Source organism: Herpailurus yagouaroundi, unplaced genomic scaffold (genome assembly GCF_014898765.1).
Source record: "Herpailurus yagouaroundi ecotype Mexico unplaced genomic scaffold, PumYag 184, whole genome shotgun sequence".
Lineage (NCBI taxonomy): Eukaryota > Metazoa > Chordata > Mammalia > Carnivora > Felidae > Herpailurus > Herpailurus yagouaroundi.
Window position 1 is genome coordinate 1,344,369 of NW_024412415.1, and position 24,806 is coordinate 1,369,174.

A 24,806-nucleotide genomic window follows, 5' to 3' on the forward strand; every position below is an offset into this window, starting at 1 on the left:
CTTATATAAAATGGTAACTCACAGGTCTGAAAAAAAAAAACTTTATGGAGATGCAATATACATGCCATACAATTCACCCATGTAAAATGTACAATTCGGGATGCCTGGGTGGCTCAGTCGGTTGAGCGTCTGACTTCGGCCTAGGTTATGATCTCACAGTTCGTGAGTTCAAGCCCCACGTCAGGCTCTGTGCTGACAGCTTGGAGCCTGGAACCTGCTTCAGATTCTGTGTCTCCCTCTCTCTGCCCCTCCCCCACTCATGCTCTGTCTCTCTCTCTCTCTCTCTCTCTCTCTCTGTCAAAAATAAACATTAAAAATAAATAAATTAATTAAATAAAATGTACAACTCAACAGTTTCTGCTGTATTCACACAGATGTGCAACTATCACCACAATCAATTTTCAAACAGTTCATTATCCCCTCTAAAAATACCATTCTTGGGGCGCCTGGGTGGCGCAGTCGGTTAAGCGTCCGACTTCAGCCAGGTCACGATCTCGCGGTCCGTGAGTTCGAGCCCCGCGTCGGGCTCTGGGCTGGTGGCTCGGAGCCTGGAGCCTGTTTCCGATTCTGTGTCTCCCTCTCTCTCTGCCCCTCCCCCGTTCATGCTCTGTCTCTATCTGTCCCCAAAATAAATAAAAACGTTGAAAAAAAAAATTTAAAAATACCATTCTTACTGGCAGTCACTCACCATTTCTCAATTCTCTCCAGCCCTACGTAACCACTAAATTACCTTCTGCCTCTACAGATTTGCCTGTCTGGACATTTCCATAAAAATTGAATCATTCAATATGTGATTTTGTAACTGGCTTCTTTCACTTAGCATAATGTTTTCAAGATTTACCCTTTTTTTGCCAAATAATGTTCCATTATATACATATAGTACATTTTTAGATCTATTCACAAGTAGATGGGCATTTGGGTTGTTTCTACCTTTTGACTATTATTAATAATTCTGCTATGAACATTCATGTACAAGTTTTTGTCTGCACATATGTTTTCATTCCTCTTGAATATAAACCTAAAGTGGATCTGCTGGGTCATATTGTAATTCTGTATTTAACCTTTTGAGAAAATGTACCAGATTGTTTTCCAAAGCTGTTGTACCATTTTACATCCCCACCAGCAACGTATGAGAGTTCCAGTTTCTTCACATCCTTGCCAACATTTGTATTATCTGCCTTTTGGACTTTAGCCATCTTAGTAGATATTAAGTGGTATTTCATTGTGGTTTTGGTTTGCATTTCACAAAGTTCTTTAAAATTGTTTTCATATTTTAAATGACCTGTATAAGATTGAAAACATTTTACAACATACATTAAAAAAAAAAAAAAAAACAGTGTAATTTATAGAGGACATATGCAAAGCACCATGGAAAACACAGAAATGAAACAGTTCTGGGGCACCTGGGTGGCTCAGTTGGTTAAGCTTCTGACTACAGCTCAGGTCATGATCTCACGGTTTGTGAGTTCAAGTCTTGCATCGGACTCTGTTCTGACAGCTCAGAGCCTGGAGCTTGCTTTGGATTCTGTGCCTCCCTCTCTCTCTGCCACTCCCCTGCTCATACTCTGTCTCTCTCTCTCAAAAATAAATAAACGTTAAAAAATTCTTTAAAAAATAAATGAAACAGTTCATAGAATGGAAGGGAAATATGCCATCAGAAATAAATAATAAAGTAAGAAATGGCATACCATAAAAAAGTTTAAAACTAACGTTTGATAGCTGTTTATAATTACCTAGTACTTATTTACATGTATATCTCATTTACTCTAAATAATTATTATCTTAGGTGCTATACAAAGACAACTATAAGAAAATGTAGAGGAGCTGTCTCTAGAACTTCATTAGGGTTGATAAAAATATACTGTATGCCCGAGGCATTAAAAGTTATTTTAATGTAGAAAATTTTAGTTGATCAAAACTAGTGACAAGTTGTCTCTATCTTCACTGATTACAAATAGAAAATGGCTGAAGGAATACCAGAAGGATTTTAATTGAGATTTAATAATTTTAAAATAAAAGATGTGTTAGTCATTAGAATGCCTTGATTTGCACTTATAAAAATCTATTCTGAATATAATTAACCATTAAAATCAAAAAGAGAAGAGAAGTGGGGTGCCTGGGTGGCTCGGTTGGGCGTCTGGTTTCAACTCAGGTCTTGATCTCATGGTTCTTGGGTTTGAGCCCCGTGTCATGCTCTGCTCTGACATCTCAGAACCTGGAGCCTGCCTCAGATCCTCTGTCTTCTCCCTCTCTCTCTGCCCCTTCCCCGCTTGTTCGTTCTCTCTCTCTCTCTCTCTGTCTCAAAAATAAATAAATAAACTTACAAAAAAAAAAAGGAGAGAAGAGAAGTGTGAGGGGCTATGGGTGCATATCTTAATGATTTTTTAATGTTTATTTTTGAGAGAGAGACAGAGTGTGAGCAGGGAGGACAAAGAGAGAGAGAGATACAGAATTTGAAGCTCCAGGCTCTGAGCTGTCAGCACAGAGTCTGACACGGGGCTCGAACTCGGTAACTGTGAGATCATGACCTGAGCCGAAGTCAGATGCTTAACTGATTGAGCCAACAGGCATCCCTAATGATGTTTTTTGGAGTGTGTGACAGAATAACTCTTCTCAGAAAGTGATATTTCTGTTCTATTAATAAAGAATTTTACTTTTTTTAATTAAACAGTATTCTATGGCCATTATAGAAAAATAGGGAGAGATTTATAAGTATAGGAAAAAAAAAACCTTCCATCATCATGGCACACAGAAAAATCACTGTTAAAATATACATTTCTGTCTAATTTTTTTTACCTTGCCTAAATAAACTTTGTATACTCATGAGAATACATAATATTTGGCTTAACAGGTATAAACCTTTCCCCATATTTTTAAATATTTTATAAAATTATTTTAATTATTATGAACTATTCTGTCCAAAGAACGGGCCATCCATTCACTATCATTTACCTAATTTTGGACATTTGGCTTATTTATAATTGTTCAGTGTTTTAATAATGTAACAAACATTTTTGCATAATAGTATGTTTGCAGTTTTAAAGAATTATTTGGCAGTGGATTCCTAGGAGAACAATTACAGTGTCAAAAGTATGACTACTCTCTATATTTTAATATGAAGTTGTTCCTCTAAATTTTACTCATCTCCCATCGACAGAGTATCCATGCACTGATTTTATTTATTTATTAATTTATGTATTCAGCAAATATTCAGTGGGGACTTGCTATGTCCAGGTACCAAGTGAAGTGCTGTAGCTAACTTAGGGAACGTGATAGGTTACGTATTTTCAAGGTTTAATCTTTCTGATTTGATGGGGTCACAAGCCTGATTAGAATAATCAGAGACATTAACAAATATTTTAGTACATTTGCTACTAAATCGAGTACCCATCTTTATCTTGAATAAGGCCTTGAAGCATACTCTAGACTGACTATGGATCTTTCCCTTCTTGACTTGGGGGGTAAGGAATGGATTGCAAATGATTTCAAGTTATGACAAGTTTGCTAGGTTGTTTGGTTTCTTCTTGGGTTAATTATAGGTCTTGGTGCATTAGACTGGATAACTCTTTCCCTTTTCTGGGAAAAGATTGATTGTCTGAAGGATTCATATTGGGAGGCAGAGTGGTAATCAATATTGTAGGCTGAGGTCACTGACAGGGGCCAGAGACAATAATGTGTGAAATTTAGGATGAATTGCGTTTTGGGTTTTGTCTGGATTTACTAAGACAGGGGAGTTGTTTGGGCAAATGCTGCTTCTTTGGAGTCTCTTTGAAGTGACCATCTAATGAATCAAGGAAAGGGCAGTTAAATACCTCTCAGTGAGAACATCAAAAGAGGAGGAGGATATAGTTACATGTCAGGAGCCAAGGGCTATCAGTTGACCTTTCTTAAGAGTGGGGAGAGGAATTTGGATGGTTGGGAAGTTTTTGTTATATATGACCTTTTTTATCCTTTCGCCTTTTTTTCTTCTTTTTCTATCTTTAGTGTCTCTAGGCCTGTCCTTGCTTAATTGTTCAATAGCAGAGTTAGGGAATTAGAAAATAAAAGCAATGTTTTATTAATGACAAAGACTCAAGTGTCTTCCAAGAGGTAATCTCATAATTTCATCACTCAATATATCTTTTCTTGAAGGGCAAGGTAAGAAAGATAATCTCACTCTCTTATAAAAAGGCCTTTGAAGTCATCTCCTTCTCTCTTGTATGCCATTATCTCCTTTCTCTACTTGTGGGAGTTAAGAGATACATAGCTGATTCATACTTACTGAGTGTTTCAGCATATCTTTTAGCCTTATGTGGTTTCCTCCCCTCCACCAAAACTTTTGCAAAAGCAGCGACTGTTTAGTTATCTGATTGAGTTTCATATCTCTTCTGTTTTCTTGTTACATTGATGAAGATGCCAGTGACTAAGAACTGCCAAAGAATGAGCAGACAAAGGAAGAATCAGAGGGCTTAGTTAAAGGATGGCAAAAACATGTCACACACCCTGCCACTCCTCCCTCCTGTGTCAGCAAAGGCATTGCGAATCAATCATAAGACTCTTTCCCACTGAGCCTGAACATGGCTTCAGAATTCTTGCCAATGCTGCGTTCTAACCATTCAATCCCGGTAACATAGCATCCAAGCTGAAACCTAATTTATATCTATTTAAACCTAACTTCGTCTGAGACTAAGTAATTTACATAGTTCCAGGTAAGTATTACAGATAAAATACTTCAGAGGGAAATGTGCGAAGAGGGGCAGCCAAGAGAAGACTTCTTGGCTGAAAGGATATTTTAGCAGAAACCTGAGTGATATGAAGAAATCAGCCATGTGATGATCGGAGAGACAGAATTCCAACAGAGGAAACACCAATGTAAATGCCAGAGGAAGGAGTGAAGTTGTTTCGCACATAGAACAGCAAGAAAGTTGAGGTGGCAGGAATGCATGAAGTTAGTAAGGGAGAGAGTAGGAGATGGAGAGAAGGAGGTAGACAGGGTCAGTTTAGGTGAGGTTCTTTAAGGCCAGGAATTGCCTTTTTTTAAAATTTTATTTTATTTTATGTATTTATTTTTTTTTAACTAGGATAGAAAGCCATTGCAGGGTTTTGATCTGAGGAATGGTGTGAGATTTTTACAAGATCCCGTGGATGCTTTTGGAGAACATTATAGGGGATAGGCATGGAAGAAGGGAGAAGAGCTGAAAGATATTATTTCAGTTGGTCAGATCAGAGTAGATGGTGGCTTAGACAGGGTGTTAGCAATATGCCAAGTGGTCAGGTTTGGGATACTATTTGGTGGTAGAGCAAAATCATCTTATTGATAAAATGTATGTGGAATGCAGGAGAAAGAGAGGACCCAACGATGAAGCACGTTTTAAATCTTAGAAACAGAGTGAAAATTGATGGAAGGTTGAGGATGTAAGGTTAGGAGGAAAACCAAGAGTTTGGGAGGCATGACAGCCATACAGTGAGCAGTCAGTGCCTGCATGAGACTGGAGAGAAGTCCGGGTGGAGGTATAAACGTGGAAGTCACTAGAATTTAGATGGTATTTAAAACTTTGAGATTGAATGAGGTGACCAAGGAAGTGAGTAAAGATGGAGAAGAGAAAGGGGCCCAGGGCAGATCTGGGGGGAGGACTGAAGCATTTAGAGCCATGGTTCTCTGCTAGGTAACACTTGGCAGTATCTGGAGACATTTTTAATTGTCACAACTGTCTGGCGAGGAAGAAGAGGTGTTCCCGGTAAGTAGTGCCTAGAGGCCAGAGATGCTGCTAAACACCCTACAATGTACAGAATATCCTTCCACAACAAAGAATCATCTAGCACCTCCCCCTGTGTAAGCAGTACTAAGATTAAGAACACTGATTTAGAAGTAGGGAGACCAAGGAGCCTGCAGGGTGACCAAGGAGTGAGCAGTGAACTAGGAGGAAAACTTCCAGAGTGTTGAGGATGTGGTTTCTAGAAAGGAATCTCAAGGAAAATAAAAGTGTGTTCAACTCTGCCTGATGCTACTGAGAGGTTCCATGGAATGAGGATTGAGACTTAGCCACTGGATTTGAAGTTTTGGAAATGCTTCCATAGGATTTTAGATTTCTTTCAAGGCTAATAGATTCATACAATGAGATTTAGAAATTTTTCTAAAACTGAGTACATGTTAAACAAAGCTGTCCCCCACCTTTTTGTGTTAAGCCATAGAGGCAAGGCCAAATGAAATTTGTGGTATTCTCATTGCTTAGCCTTTTTGTGTTTGTTAAGCACTGATGTAAGCTAATGGACTCTGGAAGAAAAAGAAGAGAAAGTAAATAGTATTTATTGAAAGAGAAAACAGGACGTAATTGTCAGTCTCTAGGTATCCCAATATTATGTAAGAAAACGCAAATTTAGTCAAGATTCCCTGTTTATCCACCTAATTGCAGGGCCATAAACTGTACTGTCTTTCCCCCATTCATTACTCATTTCAAGTCATTCTTGACTTTAGCCAGCATTTCAGCCGCTTTGAATTTTTCTTGGGGGAGTGGGGTCCCCAAGAAAGTCCAGAATAGATAACATTATGAGAGTCTTCTGCTAACCTGCTAACCTTCAGACTCCTCTCATATCTGACCGAATCCCCAGTGATTCTGTTTCCCTTTAATAGGATAAATCATGTTACCTATTAATTATAACCCCACCTTCTCCCCTCCCGCCCCCCCTTTTTTTTGCCTCTTTCTGGCAGGAAGAGCTCAAAATGACCCAGAGAAAGTCTCTAATTCTGGAGGGGATCCCTGCCTCCCACGCCTGCCCAATGGGAGCACATCCTGAGCATCCAGAGCACCTACAGCATCTGGCCTAGAATTGGTAGAACCAGAATAAAAATATCTAATATTAACACCTCAATTTTTGGTCCTTTGTATCCAGGAAGTGAAAAAGATACCATCATTTATTGGTCCTCAGGTCAGAGCATGTGCTTCCTGTTTGAGACTGTCTAGGAGCTTACAAAATGCCATCTCCCAGGACAGCCCCACCATCTTTGAGAACCCTTGAGGAGGGTCAGTCTACCTTCTGCTCGCCATGGAAGCCATCACAATGAGATTTCAACATTCTTCTTGCTTTTTCTTTTAATGGTGCAAATAGTAAGATTCAAATTAACAATGTTTTAACAATATAAATGTTTTTTTTAATTTCTATGAAGAAAACAACATCATATCCCTTCAACAAGGTAGCATCTTTACTAATTTACATCAAATTGTCTTTTTCTCCTTTATTATTTTCTCTTCTCAGTTAATTCAGACTATCCTTGATTCCATCGCAAATCACAAAATTATTTTAGGATCAAATTAGCTGGATTTCATTGCTGCAGGAATAAATTGATACATATTACCAGTTTCCCTAGTAAATGTATTTTCATTTCCCTTCATTCTCAATGGTTGGAGCCATCTTGGGTATAACTCCTGTTTTCAATGTGTTGAATCCTCTGGTATGTCATTTCCCCCTAACCTCGTACTAGGGTGGTGGTTGTGGCTTTCCCTCTACATCTTTCTCATTCATAGATAGAACTGTCATTTCAAATAAAGGAAGAGAAAAGAAATTATTTGGTGCTTCCATTCATTAGCAACAGCTCACTGCAGTGGATCATACTACTATTTTAAGTGACAAATTGTGAAAATTTGGCAAGGAAGTCCACTTCTGTGTATATAAACAAAATGTAAACCCACAGTAAAACTCTTACTCCTGAAATACTTATCCGTGGAATACAATTCAGCCAGTCTTCTTTGCTCTTTCAGAAGTCATTCCTGACACTCTTGTTCTTATTTATAATTTTTCAGCAATGCTAGACTCAAAAATTCCTATTCTATTATTTGTTTGGTGGAATCATTCCAGAGAAATGAACTCGAATATAGTGATAAGTTCTTTTTGACTGAAAAATATATAATGAATTCAGGTCTATTCTTAGTATAGATTTAGCTCACTTTATGGATCAGTTGCTTTCCTGAAAGATTTGCTTATGAAGTTACTTTTCTTTTAGTAAATTGATTTTTCTACTGACATGCATTTTAAATCAGAGCTGTGTTTTTCTGGTAAGACAATAGCCCCAGGACATAGTAAAATCACATTTGAGCTAATAGCAATCCCCTCAGGAAAAAGACAATTTCCAGGTAGTGATAAAATGCTAAAAACAAGTCATTAAATTGAACATGATTAGGGTTAATTTTATGTTTGACCATATAGATTCACAGCATAAAGGATTATACTGTAATTAGCTGAACAAAACATTCTGAAAAGATCCTGACTTTTCTCATCTTCTATATGAAAACATGAAACTCATTTTGGTGGCTTAGGGGTTTTGTTGTTTTGTTTTGTTTTGTTTTGTTTTGTTTTGTTTTGTTTTGTTTGGGGGCATATTATAGTTTGAAGGGTGAATGAGAAACAACAAAAATATTTCCAAATGAATACAACAGAATGTGAACCATCCATTGAACTTGAAAGGAAACCCTTTGGAGAAATGGAATTCTTTGCTGTTTTCCTTTTGGCCGTCCACAGTGTCTAATTCAGCACCGAACCAAGAGGAATAATTTTAAGAACAAGGGTCTATGTGGTGCTTATGGCATTTAGTTTCTCACATTTTCATAAATCATACTTTTATGGACATCTTATTATTTTTTTAATGTTTTTATTTATTTTTGAGACACAGACAGAGCATTAGCAGGGGAGGGGCAGAGAGACAGGGAGACACAGAATTTGAAGCAGGCTCCGGGCTCTGAGCTGTCAGCACAGAGACTGACACGGGGCTTGAACTCACGGACTGGGAGATCATGACCTGAGCTGATGTCGGACGCTTAACCGACTGAGCCACCCAGGCGCCTCCTGATGGACATCTTATAATATCTCTTTATAATAGATCTTGAAAAACAAAATGATTATTCTAGGATAGATGCGCACAAGCCAATTTTCATCGGTTAAAGGATAGGAACATGTGTAACCTTTTAGAAGGTTAGAAAGCAACTTCTTTTTTTAGTTAAATTTTTTTGGAGAGAAAGCGAGCGGGTTAGGGACAGAGAGAAGGAGAGAGAGAGAGAATCTCAAGCAGGCTGCAAGCTCAGCACGGAGCAAGATGTGGGGCTCCATGCAGGGCTCCACATCATCACCATGAGACCACGATCTCAGCCGAAATCAGGAGTGAGACGTTTATCCAGCCGAGCCACCTAGGCGCCCCCAAACTTCTTATGTAAAGAGCCCAATAGTAAGTATTTTTGACTTTGCAGGCCATAATGGGTCTGCTGCTGCTTTTCTTCCTCCTCCTCTCCCACCCTCACTCTTTACCCCTCCCCTTTATCCTTCCGCTTTTTGAAAATGAAAAATGCAGGGGCACCTGGGTGACTCCGTCAGTTAAGTACCCAACTCTTGATTTCTGCTCAGGTCATGATCTCACACTTTCATGAGTCTGAGCCCCATGTCATGCTCTGAGTTGACAGCACAGAACCTGCCTGAGATTTCCTCTCTCTCTCTCTCTCTCTGCCCTTCCCTGGCTCACACTCTCACTTTCTCAAAAATAAATGATAAAAATAAAAAATAAACTTTAAAAATGAAAAACTGCAAAAACCATTCTTAGCTCAGAGGCTATGCAAAAATAGCCTGTGTACTGTTTTCAGCCATTGGGCTGTAACTGTCAACCCCTATTTCAGATACATATTCCCAAATAGTTCTGCAAGAGTATATTCCAATTTACTCTTTTACCAGGAATCCTGGAGAGTATTTGTTTCATAGTAGCTTCTTTCTATCCTTTTAATATTAATATGAGGACATTCATTCTATACTCTTTGTTCTATAATGTTTTCCAAAGTATATAGCTTTAGATTTACTACTGTTTTGTTTTGTTTTTTGACTATGGAAGCTTAATACTCTAGATCTAGTTCAACCATATTCTATGAAAGACACTCATTTTGTAAGGCACTGAAATCAAATACATGTATCTCTAATGCATGAGAGCCTAAAAGTGTGCAAGTTGCACTCTTAGCTTCCTAATGAAACCATGACCATGTTTTCTAGTAGAAGCATTTCTCCTTAGGGTGCTAAGATTCAAACCCAGTAAGCCCAAGGTTGCAAGGATAGGAAGCAAAAATTATGCAAGTGATTTATTAAGTTTAATAGTGTGAGGGCTAGTTTACCTTTGGTTCTCAGACCTATATGTTCTGAGAGGAATGGCACCATATTCTTCCTACTAGTTGAAAGCATACACTGTGATTCTCGGGGTAATTGCAGAGATTTGTGCCACCATCAAAGATTTGAAAGATGCAGGGATGCTGATTTATACCATACTCCCATTTAAATTCTCTTTTGGCTAGTGAGAAAACAGATGGCTTTTAGAGAACGACTGGACTCTTGTAAATGTAATTACATGGGAAGCAATTTGCAAGCGCTGTTTCAGATATGGTATACTTACTGAATATATCAACATAGCCTCTGGGAGCTAATATGCGTTTATTGATTTAGAAAGCGCTAGGGGCGCCTGGTTGGCGCAGTCGGTTAAGCGTCCGACTTCAGCCAGGTCACGATCTCGCGGTCCGTGAGTTCGAGCCCCGCGTCGGGCTCTGGGCTGATGGCTCAGAGCCTGGAGCCTGTTTCCGATTCTGTGTCTCCCTCTCTCTCTGCCCCTCCCCCGTTCATGCTCTCTCTCTCTCTCTGTCCCAAAAAAATAAATAAACGTTAAAAAAAAAATTTTTTTTTTTAGAAAGTGCTTTATTTTCATGCCAATCAATTCATCTTCATCTGCAAGAGACAGCAGTATACCATTATTGTCTTTAGGGCAATGACAATTTACCTTTTCTCTATTGTAATATAATCTGAAAAGAGTCTGATCGTTTTGATTTCTCTCAAAATGTTACACTGGCCCATTATATTGCTGCTGTTATTCTAACTGGGTATGGTGAGCACCAGGTAGCAAGCACCCTAGATGCTTTAGTAATACACAGACATGCTACAGGATAGGAAATAAACACCATTCCTGATACCAATTACTCTATAAGTCAGAGTCCTGGGAGAAAATAGATGGTACATTCAAAAGGGATTACAGAACTGAAAATAACTTAATGAAGAGATTATGTCCAGACCAATTAAGAAAGCCAGCTTGGGTTTGAGAGGTTCCCAGAAACTAGCAAGAGCAAAATGCCATTACTAGCCCTAGGCCAGAAGAGGGAAAGGGCGGGACAGTATTACAGGAAGCTAGTAAGGATTGGAGCATGGAAGAGGGTTATGTAGCAAGAGATGTGGTTGCCGAAGATAGTATCCAGCACCAAAATCTTGATACAGTAGGTATGGAGTGACACAACCCCTTTTGTCTTTGGCTCTCTGCTTTCTTGCTTTTTGTGTTAGATGTTCTACTCAGCTGTCTTGTGATCACTGGTTGTCTGTACATGTTTAAGGTCTGGGGACTAAAAATCTGACTGGAAGCTCTGAATGCCTGTGAAAGGGTATTTATTGCATTTGATATTCACTGTAGAGTGATCTGGGACAGCAGTTTATGGAGGAACTGAAGGCAGTTTCAATATCTCCAGGTTCTTTCTCTAGAGCTAGTCTTATTTCTTCCAAAATAATGTTCCAGTACCTGTCTACCATAGAGACTAAAAGCATTCTGGAAGCCTAATGGGGCAACAAAGGCTAAGACTTCAGCATTTAGCATTCAAGAAGAAGATGGTTACTGAGTCCTCTGTTTTCTGTGAGTTGACCATACATCAACTGTGCCTGATATCCCCTAGTCCAGGAAATAAATAAGATGTTGACTAGTATGGAAGAAGAGCCATCACTCAATGTTAAGTAAGGCTATAAGTTTTCCTCTGATCACTGCTTTAGCTACATCTCAAAGATTTTCTAATTTCCCTTATGATTCTTCTGTAAACTATAAAGTAATTTTTGAAGTATGGAGTCTAATTTCCAAATATTTGGGATTTTCTAGATAGTTTTCTGTTACCGGTATCAGAATTTAATTCCATGTATTAGCAAACATATTTTTTATGATATTGATCATAAAATTTATTTTCAGATTTATTAGGACTTCTTCTTTGGCCGAGTATGTGGACAATTTTGATGAATTCCATATGCACTTGAAAAGAATATATATTCTGTAGTTATTAGATAGTGTATCTCATAAATATCAATTAGGTAAAATTGGTAATAATGTTTAGTTCTTCTATATTCCTACTGATTTTCTCTCAGCCTGTTCTATTAACTATGAAGACAAGAATATTGAAATCTCCAAATATGGCGTGCCTGGATGGCTCAGTCAATTAAGTGTCTGACTCTGGCTCAGGTCATGATATGGTCCATGAGTTTGAGCCCCACATTGGACTCTCTGCTGTCAGTGCAGAGCCTGCTTCAGATCCTCTGCCCATCTCTCTATGCCCCTCCTCAGCTTGTTCTCTCTCTCTCTCTCTCTCTTTGTCTCTCTCTCTCTCTCTCAAAATAAAGAAATAAAGGGGCGCCTGGGTGGTCAGTCGGTTAGGCGTCTGACTTCGCCTCAGGTCATGATCTCACAGTCTGTGAGTTCGGGCCCCGCCTCGGGCTCTGTGCTGACAGCTCAGAGCCTGGAGCCTGTTTCAAATTCTGTGTCTCCCTCTCTCTGACCCTCCCCCATTCATGCTCTGTCTCTCTCTGTCTCAAAAATAAATAAATGTTAAAAAAAAAATTAAAAAATAAAACTTAAAAAAGAGAACCCCCCAAGTATAATTGTGTGTGACACACACACACACACACACACACACACACACACACACACACACAAAACTATCAGAACTGAGATAGATAGATAGATAGATAGATAGATAGATAGATAGATAGATTTCAGTTCTGATAGTTTTGCTTATGTATTTTGAAGTTCTGTTACCAACTTGTTACCAAACAAATTTAAGACTGCTATTTCTTTCTAATAAAGTACTCCTTTATCATTATGAAACTTCTTTCTTTATCCCTGGTAACATAACTCATTTCAAAGTTTATTTTTGTCTGATATTAGTATAGCCACTCAAGCTTTCTGTGATTGTTTGTATGTATAACTTTTTCTATCCTTCTACTGTTAACCTATTTATACTTTTATATTTAAAATGAGTTTCTTGTAGATAGCATATAGTTGATTCTTACTTTTTTACCCAGTCTGATAAACTCTGACTTTAAATTGGAGTTTTTAGGTGATTTACATTAAAAAAAATTTTTTTTAACGTTTATTAATTTTTGAGAAACAGAGAAAGAGCAAGGGAGGGGCAGAGAGAGAGGGAGACACAGAATCTGAAGCAGGCTCCAGGCTCTGAGCTGTCAGCACAGAGCCTGAGGCAGGGCTTGGACTCCAGAACCTTGAGATCTTACTTGAGCCGAAGTCAGTTGCTTAATCCACTGAGCCACCCAGGCACCCGAGGTGATTTACATTTAATGTAACTACCAGTATAATTGAGTTTTAATCTAACTTCCATTTGTTTTTTGTTCCATTTTACGTAATTTTCTATCTTCTTTTGGATCGAGTACTTTCTAGGATTCCATATCATATCTACTGTTGGAGATACCATTTTTAAAAACTGGTAATTCTACAATTTATAATATGCAACTTTAATTTATCACAATCTGTTTTAAATTATACTGCTTCACATGGATGACTGACTTCTTACAACAAAATGTTTCCATTTCTCCTTTGACGTTGTGCTATTATTGTCAGCATCTCGTATCTATGTATGTTATAAACCACACAATATATTATTTTTACTTCAGTTAATTATATTTTTAAACAACTTCAATAATGAGAAAACCGTGTTGTGTATTAACTTATATGATTATCATTTTTGGTGTTTTCCAAATTTTCTTCTGATTTTTTTCTTCTGATTTTTTTCCTTTGCCGGGAAAATATTAACACTACTTGTGGCCTAAGTCAGTTGAAAATGAATTGTGTAGCTTTTAATTGTCTGAAAAAGTCTTTATTTTCCTTTCATTTTGGAAGATATTTTCTCTGGATGTCAAATTCTAAGTTGACTTTTTAAGTCTCTTATCTTTCAGGACTTTAAAGTTGTCATTCCATTGTCTTCTGGCATCATGTTCAGACAAGAAGTCTTTAATTATTCTTTTCTTTGGTTTTCTATATAATATTCTTATTTTCTCTGACTGCTTTTATAATATTCTTTTATCAGTGGTTTTCAGCAATGTCACTTATGGTTTTCTTTATGTGTATTCTCCTTAAAAGTTTGTACTTTTTATCAAATTTTTTGCAACTTTCAGCCAGTATTTCTTTAACTATTTTCTGTCTCTCCTAGACCCCTGCTTCTAATTTTACATATGTTAGACTGCTTGACAATATCCCATAGGTCACTGGGCCCTATTAATTTTAGTCTAGAAGTCAGTCACCTTTTCACTGTAAGCCTGAGGAATTCCCAGGCTCACTTCACTTGTACCTCTTTCGAGGATTATAGTCCTCCACTGCTTACTCTCAAATACCTAAAAATAGTTGTTTTCTGTATTTTGTTTAGTTTTGAGTCATTTATGATAGGAGGTTAATGCTAGGCTCTGGGTTCAGAACCCAGTTTTCCTACTTACTGCACGACCCTCAGTAAAGTTAACTTCTCTATTTCATTACTTGTCTCATCTTTAAAATGGGATTACTTTAAACCGACCTTGCATGATTATTGTGAAGATTCTCAATAATGTGTAATGTATGTAAAGTGTGTGACACATAGTAAATGTCCCATACGAAGGACATTACTCCCCCTTAAGAAAATAGATTTGTGGGGAGAGAAAGTGATAAATCAGGCCTCAGCTAACGTTATTGGGCTACAGTGTAGGGCTCCTCCTTAGTACTAAGGACTGGTGGAGGAAGGGAGGTAGAAAACCAGTTGCCTAAGACACCTTGGCAAAAGGGGGCCATTTAAGAATCTGGCTGTTTCAGGGCAGCCACTATTTAGCACTGTTGAGGAACTCGTCGCTTTAGTTTCAAATCATTGATCGGTCAAGATAATTTCCAAACATCTCTGGTTAAAAGGACAAAGGCTATTGGTAGACAACTGGATTGGCGCCGTTAGCTCTGTGAAGTCAATCGTGGGTCAAAACAGCTGGCTGGAGCTAAGGCTAAGGTGGGAATTGCCTGTATTATGCAGCAATGTCTCTCAGAATTTAACATCAGAAAAATCATTAAAAAAATTTTTTTTAAGGTTTATTCATTTTTCAGTGACAGAGACAGAGACAGAGCGTGAGTGGGGGGGCAGAGAGAGAGGGAGACACAGAATCCGAAGCAGGCTCCAGGCTCCAAGCTGTCAGCACAGAGCCGGAACTCACAGACCTTGAGATCATGACCTGAGCCGAAGTCGGAGGCTTGACCCACTGAGCCACCCCGGTGGCCCAGCATCAGAAAAATCTTGAGCCCTGAAGGATCAGTATGTTTTCTCCTTTTGATAATATAAGTGAAATAACCAAATGCTTTTTCATTCTTGCTTTGTTTGCCAAGACATTCAAAGTCCTATTGTGTTCTTAATCTCTTAAATGTTTACCCTTAATTTGGCATCTGTGCCTTTTTTTTTCCATCTCAGTCTTATTATGTATCTTCACGTTTTGTGACTCCTGAGATTATTTCGTTTTAGAAAGAGATTTAAAAAAAAATTATTCATTATATATTTTATAATCCAAGCCTTAGTATTTTGTAGTTGTTGGTTTTTTTTTTTTTACATGCCCCTCAGATGTTAAGACAATTAGTAATTATGTCCTATCTCTTCAAGAGTTGGGTTCCTCATTGCTGTAACCATTCTTATAATAACTGGAACAATGTGACATAAAACAGAAAAATGTGATTCAAATTTCATTCTCGTTCTTCATTTCAATAGTAGTTTTTGTTAAAAAGCAAGTCTATTCCTTACGATCAAACATACCGAAATGGGTTGATAACTCAGGCATTTGAAGTACCAGCATTTAATTTCCTTAGCATTTACTATCTGAGAATGCACAGAGGTTCTTAATGTCTCTGGGAATACTACAAACTTCCAAATGTGATCTTTTCTTGATCTCTTCTGCACCAAACCTTGTTTAGAAGCATCTGTTCCTACCTTCTTCTATCCGTTCTAAAGCAAAGTGACTCAGCATTATTTGTGCTACTTTAAATACACACCCCTGTTTTTCAGGTATTAAAATATTCAGCATAACTAATAGCCACAAGTGAGTTTCCTGACTTCAGCAATGTTTGTCTCTCATCTAACATCGGTATTCTTTGCAGGAAAAGATCATAGAATTTAGTGTAATAATAATCATAGGCATATATATTTATATACCTCCTTAAAATGCTACATGATTTAAAGCAATGCCTATAAATAGTTTCATTCATGGCCCTAGGCTCATGTGTTTGACTTTAGGGATGATGTGTCATTGGATGTCTATGAAATGCCTTGAGGAGCTGCTCTTTTGGGAGATGATCAGCCACTTACTTGGAGCTTTTGCATTTGATGACGTGAATTCTATTTTTAGGACTTAAGCAGATTTGGGATTTGCTGCATTGGAGTGCTACTGTGAATCCTTATGAGCATAATTTTTCTTTATTTTTCTGGACAGAAAACAAAACAAAACAAAAAACAAACAAACAAACAAACAAAAAGCCCTTAACATGAGTATGTGATGTTTAATGTACCCTCTGAATACAGATTTCTTTTCTTAAAGCAGGGATTTTTTGCATCCCCAATCAGTCTGTCACCCCCAGACCAGGTCAAGTTTCCTAGAAGAAAACAGTTTTGAACACAGCTCACTATTGGGCATGTTATTATTATTTTTGTTTTATTAATGAGGAAGTAAAGATTCAGGGGGTTTAGTAATGCCACTAAGTTCAAACAGTTAGTAAAGGTCACAGTCAGAATTTGACACCATCTGTCAAACCATTCATATCTACTTCTTACTCAAACCCCAATATTCGAATCTGTGGATCAGCAATAATGTCCTTCTCTAAATAACATAAAAGATTTCCCTGGAACCTGGATTTTAGCTTTGCCTTGTCACTAGGTGGGTATGTTGGAGAGATAACAATCTTCCTGGGTTTCAGTTTCCTCAAGTGTAAAATGAGCAGATAGGAGATATACAAGATCCCTTCTAATTCTGAATTCTATTTCATTTCTTTTGAATTTAAGCATAACTTTAGAAATTCAGACATTGCATTTGTTTGATGGATATGGATGCTTTCCTCAAAGATTCTGAAATTGATACAGCCTACTGCCCATTCCTTCCTACTTCCTAATCTGCCCGCAGCCTTCCCCTGCTTTTGTCCACCTTCCATCTCCACCTGTCTGCCCTTGCTCGTATATTCTCCCTCCGTGTACTTCTCATCAGGAGAGTTAGAGGCTGGGATGGATAGATAAGGTGCTCTCTCAGAATTATAGCTACCTATCTGCTTAGTGACATTGTATCATTTAACATCATAAGAAATGAAAATGGGGTAGTGGGATTGGGAAGTGTTGATCTCAAATTGACAGATACCAGCCATGAGACTATATTTTTGCCAAAGCTCTGTCTTCCTCGATAAAGGCATGAATAATTACACACAGGCCTACACCCTCTTTACAAGTACTTAACGATGTCACTTTCCATTAGCTACACATCTAGATTGCTGTCTCTCTTGCTTGTAAGTACATGTTTGAATAACATAACGGAAGACAACCTGTCTACCTTTACATATCAGTTCTGATATTCACGGTTGAGGAAACTTCACCTCTTTGAATTTATTTTAAGTCAAGTATGATGGATGGCCTTGGGAACTGTAGCATAGGAACAAAAACTCATGAGAGTCTCAGGCTAAGGTTTTTTTCCCCCTTCTCCTTTTGGAAGCATATAACCACTTCATCACTGCTGTCAAGTGAGGGCTCAGTGTGACAGGAAAATTGAAGGAGAAGGCTGAAAGGCACTGTGATTTTGTTCCTTAGGGACTTTTGTCCAGATCTGATGATATGATATGTTTTCAAACTTCTCTTTGGAAGTGGATTTATATATCTATTATATACACACATATATTCATACTCTTTAGATAATTAAAGACAATACCAGCTAAGTAAGGTTAATTTTTCTTTTTTTAATTTTTATTTATTTATTTTTTTTACTTATTTTTGAGACAGAGAGAAAGCACAAGCTGGTGAGGGGCAGAGAGAGAGGGAGACAGGAACCAAAGAGGACAGTAGAGAGCCCAATGCGGGGCTCAAATTCATGAACGATGAGATCATGAACTGAACTGAAGTCAGAGGCTTAGCTGACAGAGCCACCCAGGCGCCCCAGGTTAATTTTTCTAATGAGATGTAGTTTGTGTGTGAATCTTGGTATGAATGAGGAAATGGATATGCCATGAATTTTTGCTTGATTTTCTAAAAACCTGATATATTGAATAATTGTTTTTAGTAGGAATTACAAAATATATATTGTAGTCATTAAGCCCTCTCAGCTGAAATGGTTTAAAGTTTTTAGTATATGTGCTGCCGAAGCGAGCACGGGTTTAAAGTTTTTAACAGATATAGTGCTTCTGGTGGGGACAGATGATAGTCTATTGTGCAGCTATTTCAGTAAATAAACCCCAAATCTCAATGGCTCGCAGCAACTATTTATTGTTCTCATTCATCGTCCTAAGAGTTGGTTGGCCGAAGTTCACTTGATCTGATCTGGGTTGGTTCCAGGCAGCAGGACTATGTCTGGGTCTTCTCTGTGTGTCTAATTTGGGCTCCCTAGCACGTGCTTATCTCATGCTGATGGCAGAATATAGAGCAAGAGGGGAGAACATGAAATGCCTGTTAAGACCTTGACTCAGCATTTGCATCTTGTCCCGTTGCCCACATTCAATTGGCTAACGCAAGTCACAAGGCCAGGTCCAACATCCATGGACCAGGGCAAATATACAACGTCTATGCCAATGGGTGGAGCTACAAAGGCAACCAGAAAAGGCCTTGGGTGCATAATTGTAATGTGGGGAGGAACTGAAGAAGTGGGAACAATAACCCAATGTACCTCGGGTAGGGACACTTACTCCATTTTGGAAAGATGAACTATGGAGACTGCTTCCAGTTTTAAATGGCATATTACCTTTCCTTTCTGTCTGCTTCTATTGTGTTGATAATTGACAGCAAAACCCCAGTCTGATGTTGTAGGTTAGCATCAGGAAGTGCAGCTCATCATTTGAATGGTTGGGAAAAGCACAGACTTTCAAAGTGGTCCCAAGGTAAGTTGCCCTTCCTGTACTGTGACTGTGCTCTATGTTGTATTAACAGCGGTCAGCTGTAGAATTAACCTGTGTGCATGTGTGGTTCATCAAGCTGTTGAAATGTCTTTGAGAAACAAAACAGCCAGTAAATTTTGATTAAAACACAGACTTATAATATGCACATAGAAGGGAAAGACATAATTGAGTTGAGGAGACTGTTTTAAGCTTTTTGCAAAATGTCCAATGAACATCTAACACCTCAAAATCTATTTGTGTCATAAAATAAGATGACATTTGACTATTTGATGTAATATACTTACCTAATTTCAGGTAATTTTTCTCTCTTTATTACATTTATTCAGTTGAAGAGAGTAATGTGGCCACTACCAATTTCAATCAATATGGACATGTGCTTTATTTTTGACTGTTCAAAAAACTTGTGTTGGTATTATTAAACCTCTCTCTTCAAAGACTTACTCTGTAAGTTTTTCATGTCCTTTCTAATGGTGAATTTGTCATTTGCACCTATTTTGTCAGACTTTTGAGAATAACAGTTTTGTTACTTATTTCTGCCCTTGGTCCTTTCCTGTCGTCCTGATCTTGACCAAAATTACTATGTGTCACCTTTATAGCTTGTGCATTTCCTTCTTAGGGATATTGTCTGGTTAGATATTAGACATTAAAAAATTGGCTTTTTAAAAATTATCTCCAAAACAAAATTATTTTTCATTGTTTGTGCCTAAACTTGATGTTGTCTATCCTCTGCATATTGAGTGAATTGGGCTGCACTGCGCACCTTAACGAAGCGTTGGTTAGCCACTGCAGGGTGTGGGAGTGTGTTTGTGTGTGCATCTGCATTTTATCAAGGACACTGGGTCCATCATGCTATCATGGGACTTTATTGCTCTCTTATACCTAAATGATGAACTTCCAGTCACCAGACAATGTGCCTTTGATGACATGGCTGTCTTGCCTTAGATATTGCATATTATGTTGTTTGTGATGTACGTATTATGTTTTATGGTGTTTTATTAATCTGTGTAAACTTTATCCAAAGTCATCAGCTATCCTCCCCTCCCCCAAAAAAATGAAAAGTGGAGGGATTTTAAAAGAGGGATGTGATTAGTAATTAACACATTTCAGAGTACACCAATAAATTTAAAGAGGTTGATTTCCTCCTTCTTGCCAGGTTTAAACAGAAATATTCTAGGAGAGGGATGAGCCGTATAAACGGAAGTTAAAAGGAGCTTTAATCTCTCCATCTGGTAAAGCACAGCTAGCACTACCTTCCTCTCAGGGTCACTATAAGGATAAAGGGGAGGGAGGTGCTTAGCAGAGTGCTCCTCTCTGAGGTTCTTTTAGGCAGTAGCCCTTTTCTGTGACTTCTGAGAGGAGTGGGGACACTCTGCAGCACGTGAGGCCCTAAGCAAAAGCCCAGGAGATGGTCTGTCTAGAGAGTAGGTTGCAAGGGGCATGTGGAAAGGGTGAGGCCGGGTGAAGAAAAAGACCCTCTTTCTAAATGAAGGAAGAGCCTGGTTATGCCTTTCCAGACACCCTGTGTCTGCAGAGGAGATGCCTGAGGTCTTGAATTCTTATTTTCTTGGTAGCTACAGAAAAGTGTTTTGTCAACAGTCTGCCAGAGGGCAACTGTAGAGACACTGTGACCTGTGTCACCTTCCCCTTTGACGTGTGATTGGAAACCAACCAACTGAACAAGCAAACAAAAAGCAAAACCTTGGCTGTTTTCAAATTTTCTTTCTTCTAAAATTCTACCTTAATGTAAAGAATAAGTGTGTTACCCCACAGTCCTTTTGCTAGCCAACTTAGTCTCAGCTCAAGTAACTTGTACGTCAGGTTTTCAGTATGGCAGAAGTGGTTGGCTGGCTTTGGGCCACTATCAAAGAGACACTATTACAAGAATTATGTGTAATATATACCCCATCATATACCCAGTAGTGATCTCTGTTGTCTAGTACACTGAGCCTAAACCCTTCTGCCTAGTTGCTTAATATTTTGCCAAGGTTGCTCACTAGGAACTTGAGAGCTGTGTGAGACTTTAGAGGTGATCTAATCTAGTGTTTTCCAAATTATGTTCCAGTGGAGTACTAGAGACTTCCAACATGCTTAACAGGTATCCTTTAAATGGATTCTGTGGTAAAATGAGTTTGGAAAACACCATCACACAGAGCTAAGCTCTTTTACTAAAGGGTGTTTCAAGGTCTTTAATATGGTAACATGAACTGTGGCTCCAAGGGATACAGCATGCAGCTTTTCTCACACCATTTGACCCTGAAGTCCTTTTGTTGTACAACATGTATTGCCATTTCAAGAATGCCAGGCAGTAGCCTTATAGTCTAGTTATTAAGAGCCTGACTTCTAGTGTTTAACTGCCTGGGTTCAATACCTGGCTTTACCATTTATTGACCTTATGATCTTGAGCAAACTGCTTACCCTCTTTTGTGCTTCAGTTTCCCTGTCTAAAATGCGAGCACAAATTCTACCTGCCTATAGCGTTACTTTAAAAGTTAAAGAACAGGGGCGCCTGGGTGGCGCAGTCGGTTAAGCGTCCGACTTCAGCCAGGTCACGATCTCGCAGTCTGTGAGTTCGAGCCCCGCGTCGGGCTCTGGGCTGATGGCTCAGAGCCTGGAGCCTGTTTCCGATTCTGTGTCTCCCTCTCTCTCTGCCCCTCCCCTGTTCATGCTCTGTCTCTCTCTGTCCCAAAATAAATAAAAAACGTTGAAAAAAAAATTAAAAAAAAAAAAAGTTAAAGAACAGACTGAAAACAGTACCTGGCACATCCTTGACTATTAACATCCCAACGTAGTTTAAAGTAAAAACAAGCTTAATACCCTCATTCCAGAGCAGAGGAAAGTGAGTCCCAAATAGTTCACTCATGCAGTATCACTCATTCAACAAGTGACCAAGTGCCAGTATGCATCACACATGATATTTCTGTCCCCAGAAATAAAGGCGAACATGGGGCAGTTCCTGTTCCATAAGAACACCCACACTAGTGACTAGTGACTTGGCTCAGATAACACCTTTTAGTAGTGAAACCAACAGCTCAGGCCATCCGACTTCTGTCCCTCCCTCTCATCCTCCAACTCTGTTCTGAAAGAGAATGATCTGTATGGCCTGGATTGGTAAGCAAGGATAGTGACCATAGAGAATAGCCAATAGACTTCTCTTTTTAAATTGGGTATGAGGGCAAATGTTTTAAATTCTTTGTTAGTGGTGATCCAGAAAGAGTAATTGAGACAGGCACTTTTGGAAGAAAGCAAACTCTAAAAACACACCCTAGAAAGAAATGTAGGAGGAAGTATGAAATGGCCCATATATGAGACCCCAGATATGGCTGGCTTGGTGTTTTTCTTGCCACTGTGTCACTGATGGTCTTCTCTGGTTTTGTCTAGGCATCTCCTCTGAGGGCTTCCCCCGGGACTGTTTCAATGAGCAGACAGCAAGTAGAGACCTTCCCAACAGGGATGGAAGTGCATGGTTCCTGGGCTATAGAGCAGGACCAGCCTGTCCATTTCTACTCCACGAGGAAAGGGAGAAGCCAAACAAAAGCGAACTGTACTTGGATCTCCATGTAAGTAGAAATCTTTGTGCTTGAGCTGTGATCTTTGCGGTCAACAGAGATGTGTTTAATGGAAATTGTGTTCGTAAAACTGCTGAAGCTGCATTTTGTGGGGAGGTCATTATCTAAAAATCAGCCCATGGCAGAAAACAGATACACCTCAGTGTCTGAAATTTGTGCACCAGAAAGTGACTGTGTTTAGTGTCTACCTGAATGTTTTCAGAGTGCTCTCCTCATATCAGCTTTGCCTTGTTGTGGGAGTACCTGTTTGCTGCTTGCCAAATGTTAATATCATTTTTCTAAAAAGTTGAGAACATGTGTTAGCCAACTGATAGGCTCTGGAATCTCCAGAGCAATGCCAACAGCCTGTCTTCCGGACACATTCTAAACCTTTCTTTCTCTCCAGGTGCTCCATTAACAGGTGAACAAAGCAGTAGGCTGGGTTTAGCTCCTTCCACGTTGTAGATGGCCTGATAGAATGACCAGACTGTCATGATTGTCACATTTCTCTACCTCTCAGTTTCTTTTCAGAGATGGGATGAACATTAGGAATCCAAGAAAGGCCTTTCTTTCTTTCTTTCCTTCTTTTTTCTCCCTTTCTTCCTTTCTTCCCCTCCCTCTTCCTTTCTTCCTCTTCCTCTTCCTTTCCCTTTTTTCCCATTAATTTTAATGCCCATTGGCAAGCTCGTGTCCTTGATTCCTTTTGATACCTTCCAGTTCATTATGTTCAGGCCCAGAAGAGAAAGCCCAGTGAACCTTGTGCTTTTCATAATTATAGTCACATAGTCACTGGGTGCCACTTTAGAAAAGCATTTGACATCCCAGTTATTGTAAAAGGAGGTTTGGAATGAAGTTGAAAGATGAAAAATCTACAACCTTTTGTGAGATGAGATGGAAATTTGTAATGTTTTTGGTTTTGTCTCCCTACCTTCCAAAGTTAGGTTGTGCATCTTGAGATGTGGTCAATGAAAGCAGTGTAACAGTGACATCTATTGGTCAGATTACTCTAAATTGCATTTGCTGCTACCGGAGGCTTGGGGTCTAAAGGCGTTGCAATGGATTTGTGTGTGTGTGTGTGTGTGTGTGTGTGTGTGTGTGTGTGTGTGTGTTTCAGGGTTTTTATTTATTTAAGTAATCTCTACACCCAGCATGGGGCTTGAACTCACAACTCTGAGACCAAGAGTCACACACTCCTCTGACGGAGCCAGGCAGGTGCCCCTGAAATAGATTTTGAAACATCTGTGTTTTTAAAAAAATGTTTATCTGTTTTTTTAAACACATTGGCTAAACTATGTATTTCTGGTTTATTTAATTTTACTTATTTCAATCATGAAAATCATACACAATCCTTTTAGAAAATTTGAACTATATACTAAAATTGAAAGAAAAGAAATAACCCATAATTTCAGCAGTCAAGGATACCAACTGTTAAAATTTGATAAATTTTCTTTGTATTTTTCAGAGAAAAATATGGCTTTTTTTAAATGAGAGATTTTTTTAACCTACAAGCATAGATTTTATGTTTCCTCCTTTTTTTCTTTCCTTTTTTTCTCTATCAATTACTCTTACATCGCTCCTCCATATTGTTACATATCGTTTCTAGATGTATTTTAAATGAATGTTCTACATTCTCATATTCTACCAATGTATTCTAAATCTGAAATTTTTTTAAAAATCATTTCTCTATTATTTGATGTTGACGTTGTTTTCAATTGTAGAATAGTCCACAATTTGGAAATAGATGGCACTACCCAACATACAATTTTTCCTATACCTCTTCTCCTCCCACCAATATTAAGGACCATTTCTTTAAGATAAACTTGGGATTATTATCTGTAAATACAAGTAAATTTAGGCTTGTGATTCATATCACTGCCTAAAAAAGGTCTTTTTCCTAAACCAGGCTTTAATGGCTTATATATTTACATATTTATAATATTTATGCATTTATAAATATATATACATATATGATATAAAATTATATTGGTATATAAATAATTACATAAACATATGATAAAATATATAAATATTCATGTTTCTTAGTTTTCCATTAATTATAATTTTTAAAAATTGGTCTGCTTTCTTTAGATTGTTTTCCA

At 38.3% G+C, this 24,806-nt stretch overlaps 1 protein-coding gene across 5 annotated transcripts in view; it reads left to right on the forward strand.

Annotated features, from left to right (window-relative positions):
• The window catches only part of FMN1 (formin 1), a 435,508-nt gene that overhangs the window by 94,816 nt on the left and 315,886 nt on the right, over positions 1-24,806 (forward strand). For 4 of the 5 annotated variants that reach the window (XM_040492211.1, XM_040492210.1, XM_040492209.1 and 1 more), the window contains one exon: positions 22,541-22,719. The exons of the other annotated variant lie outside the window; for it this stretch is intronic. In XM_040492211.1, the coding sequence (XP_040348145.1) occupies positions 22,541-22,719 (179 nt within the window). The remainder of the gene's footprint in view (positions 1-22,540; positions 22,720-24,806) is intronic. 5 annotated transcript variants of the gene reach the window in all.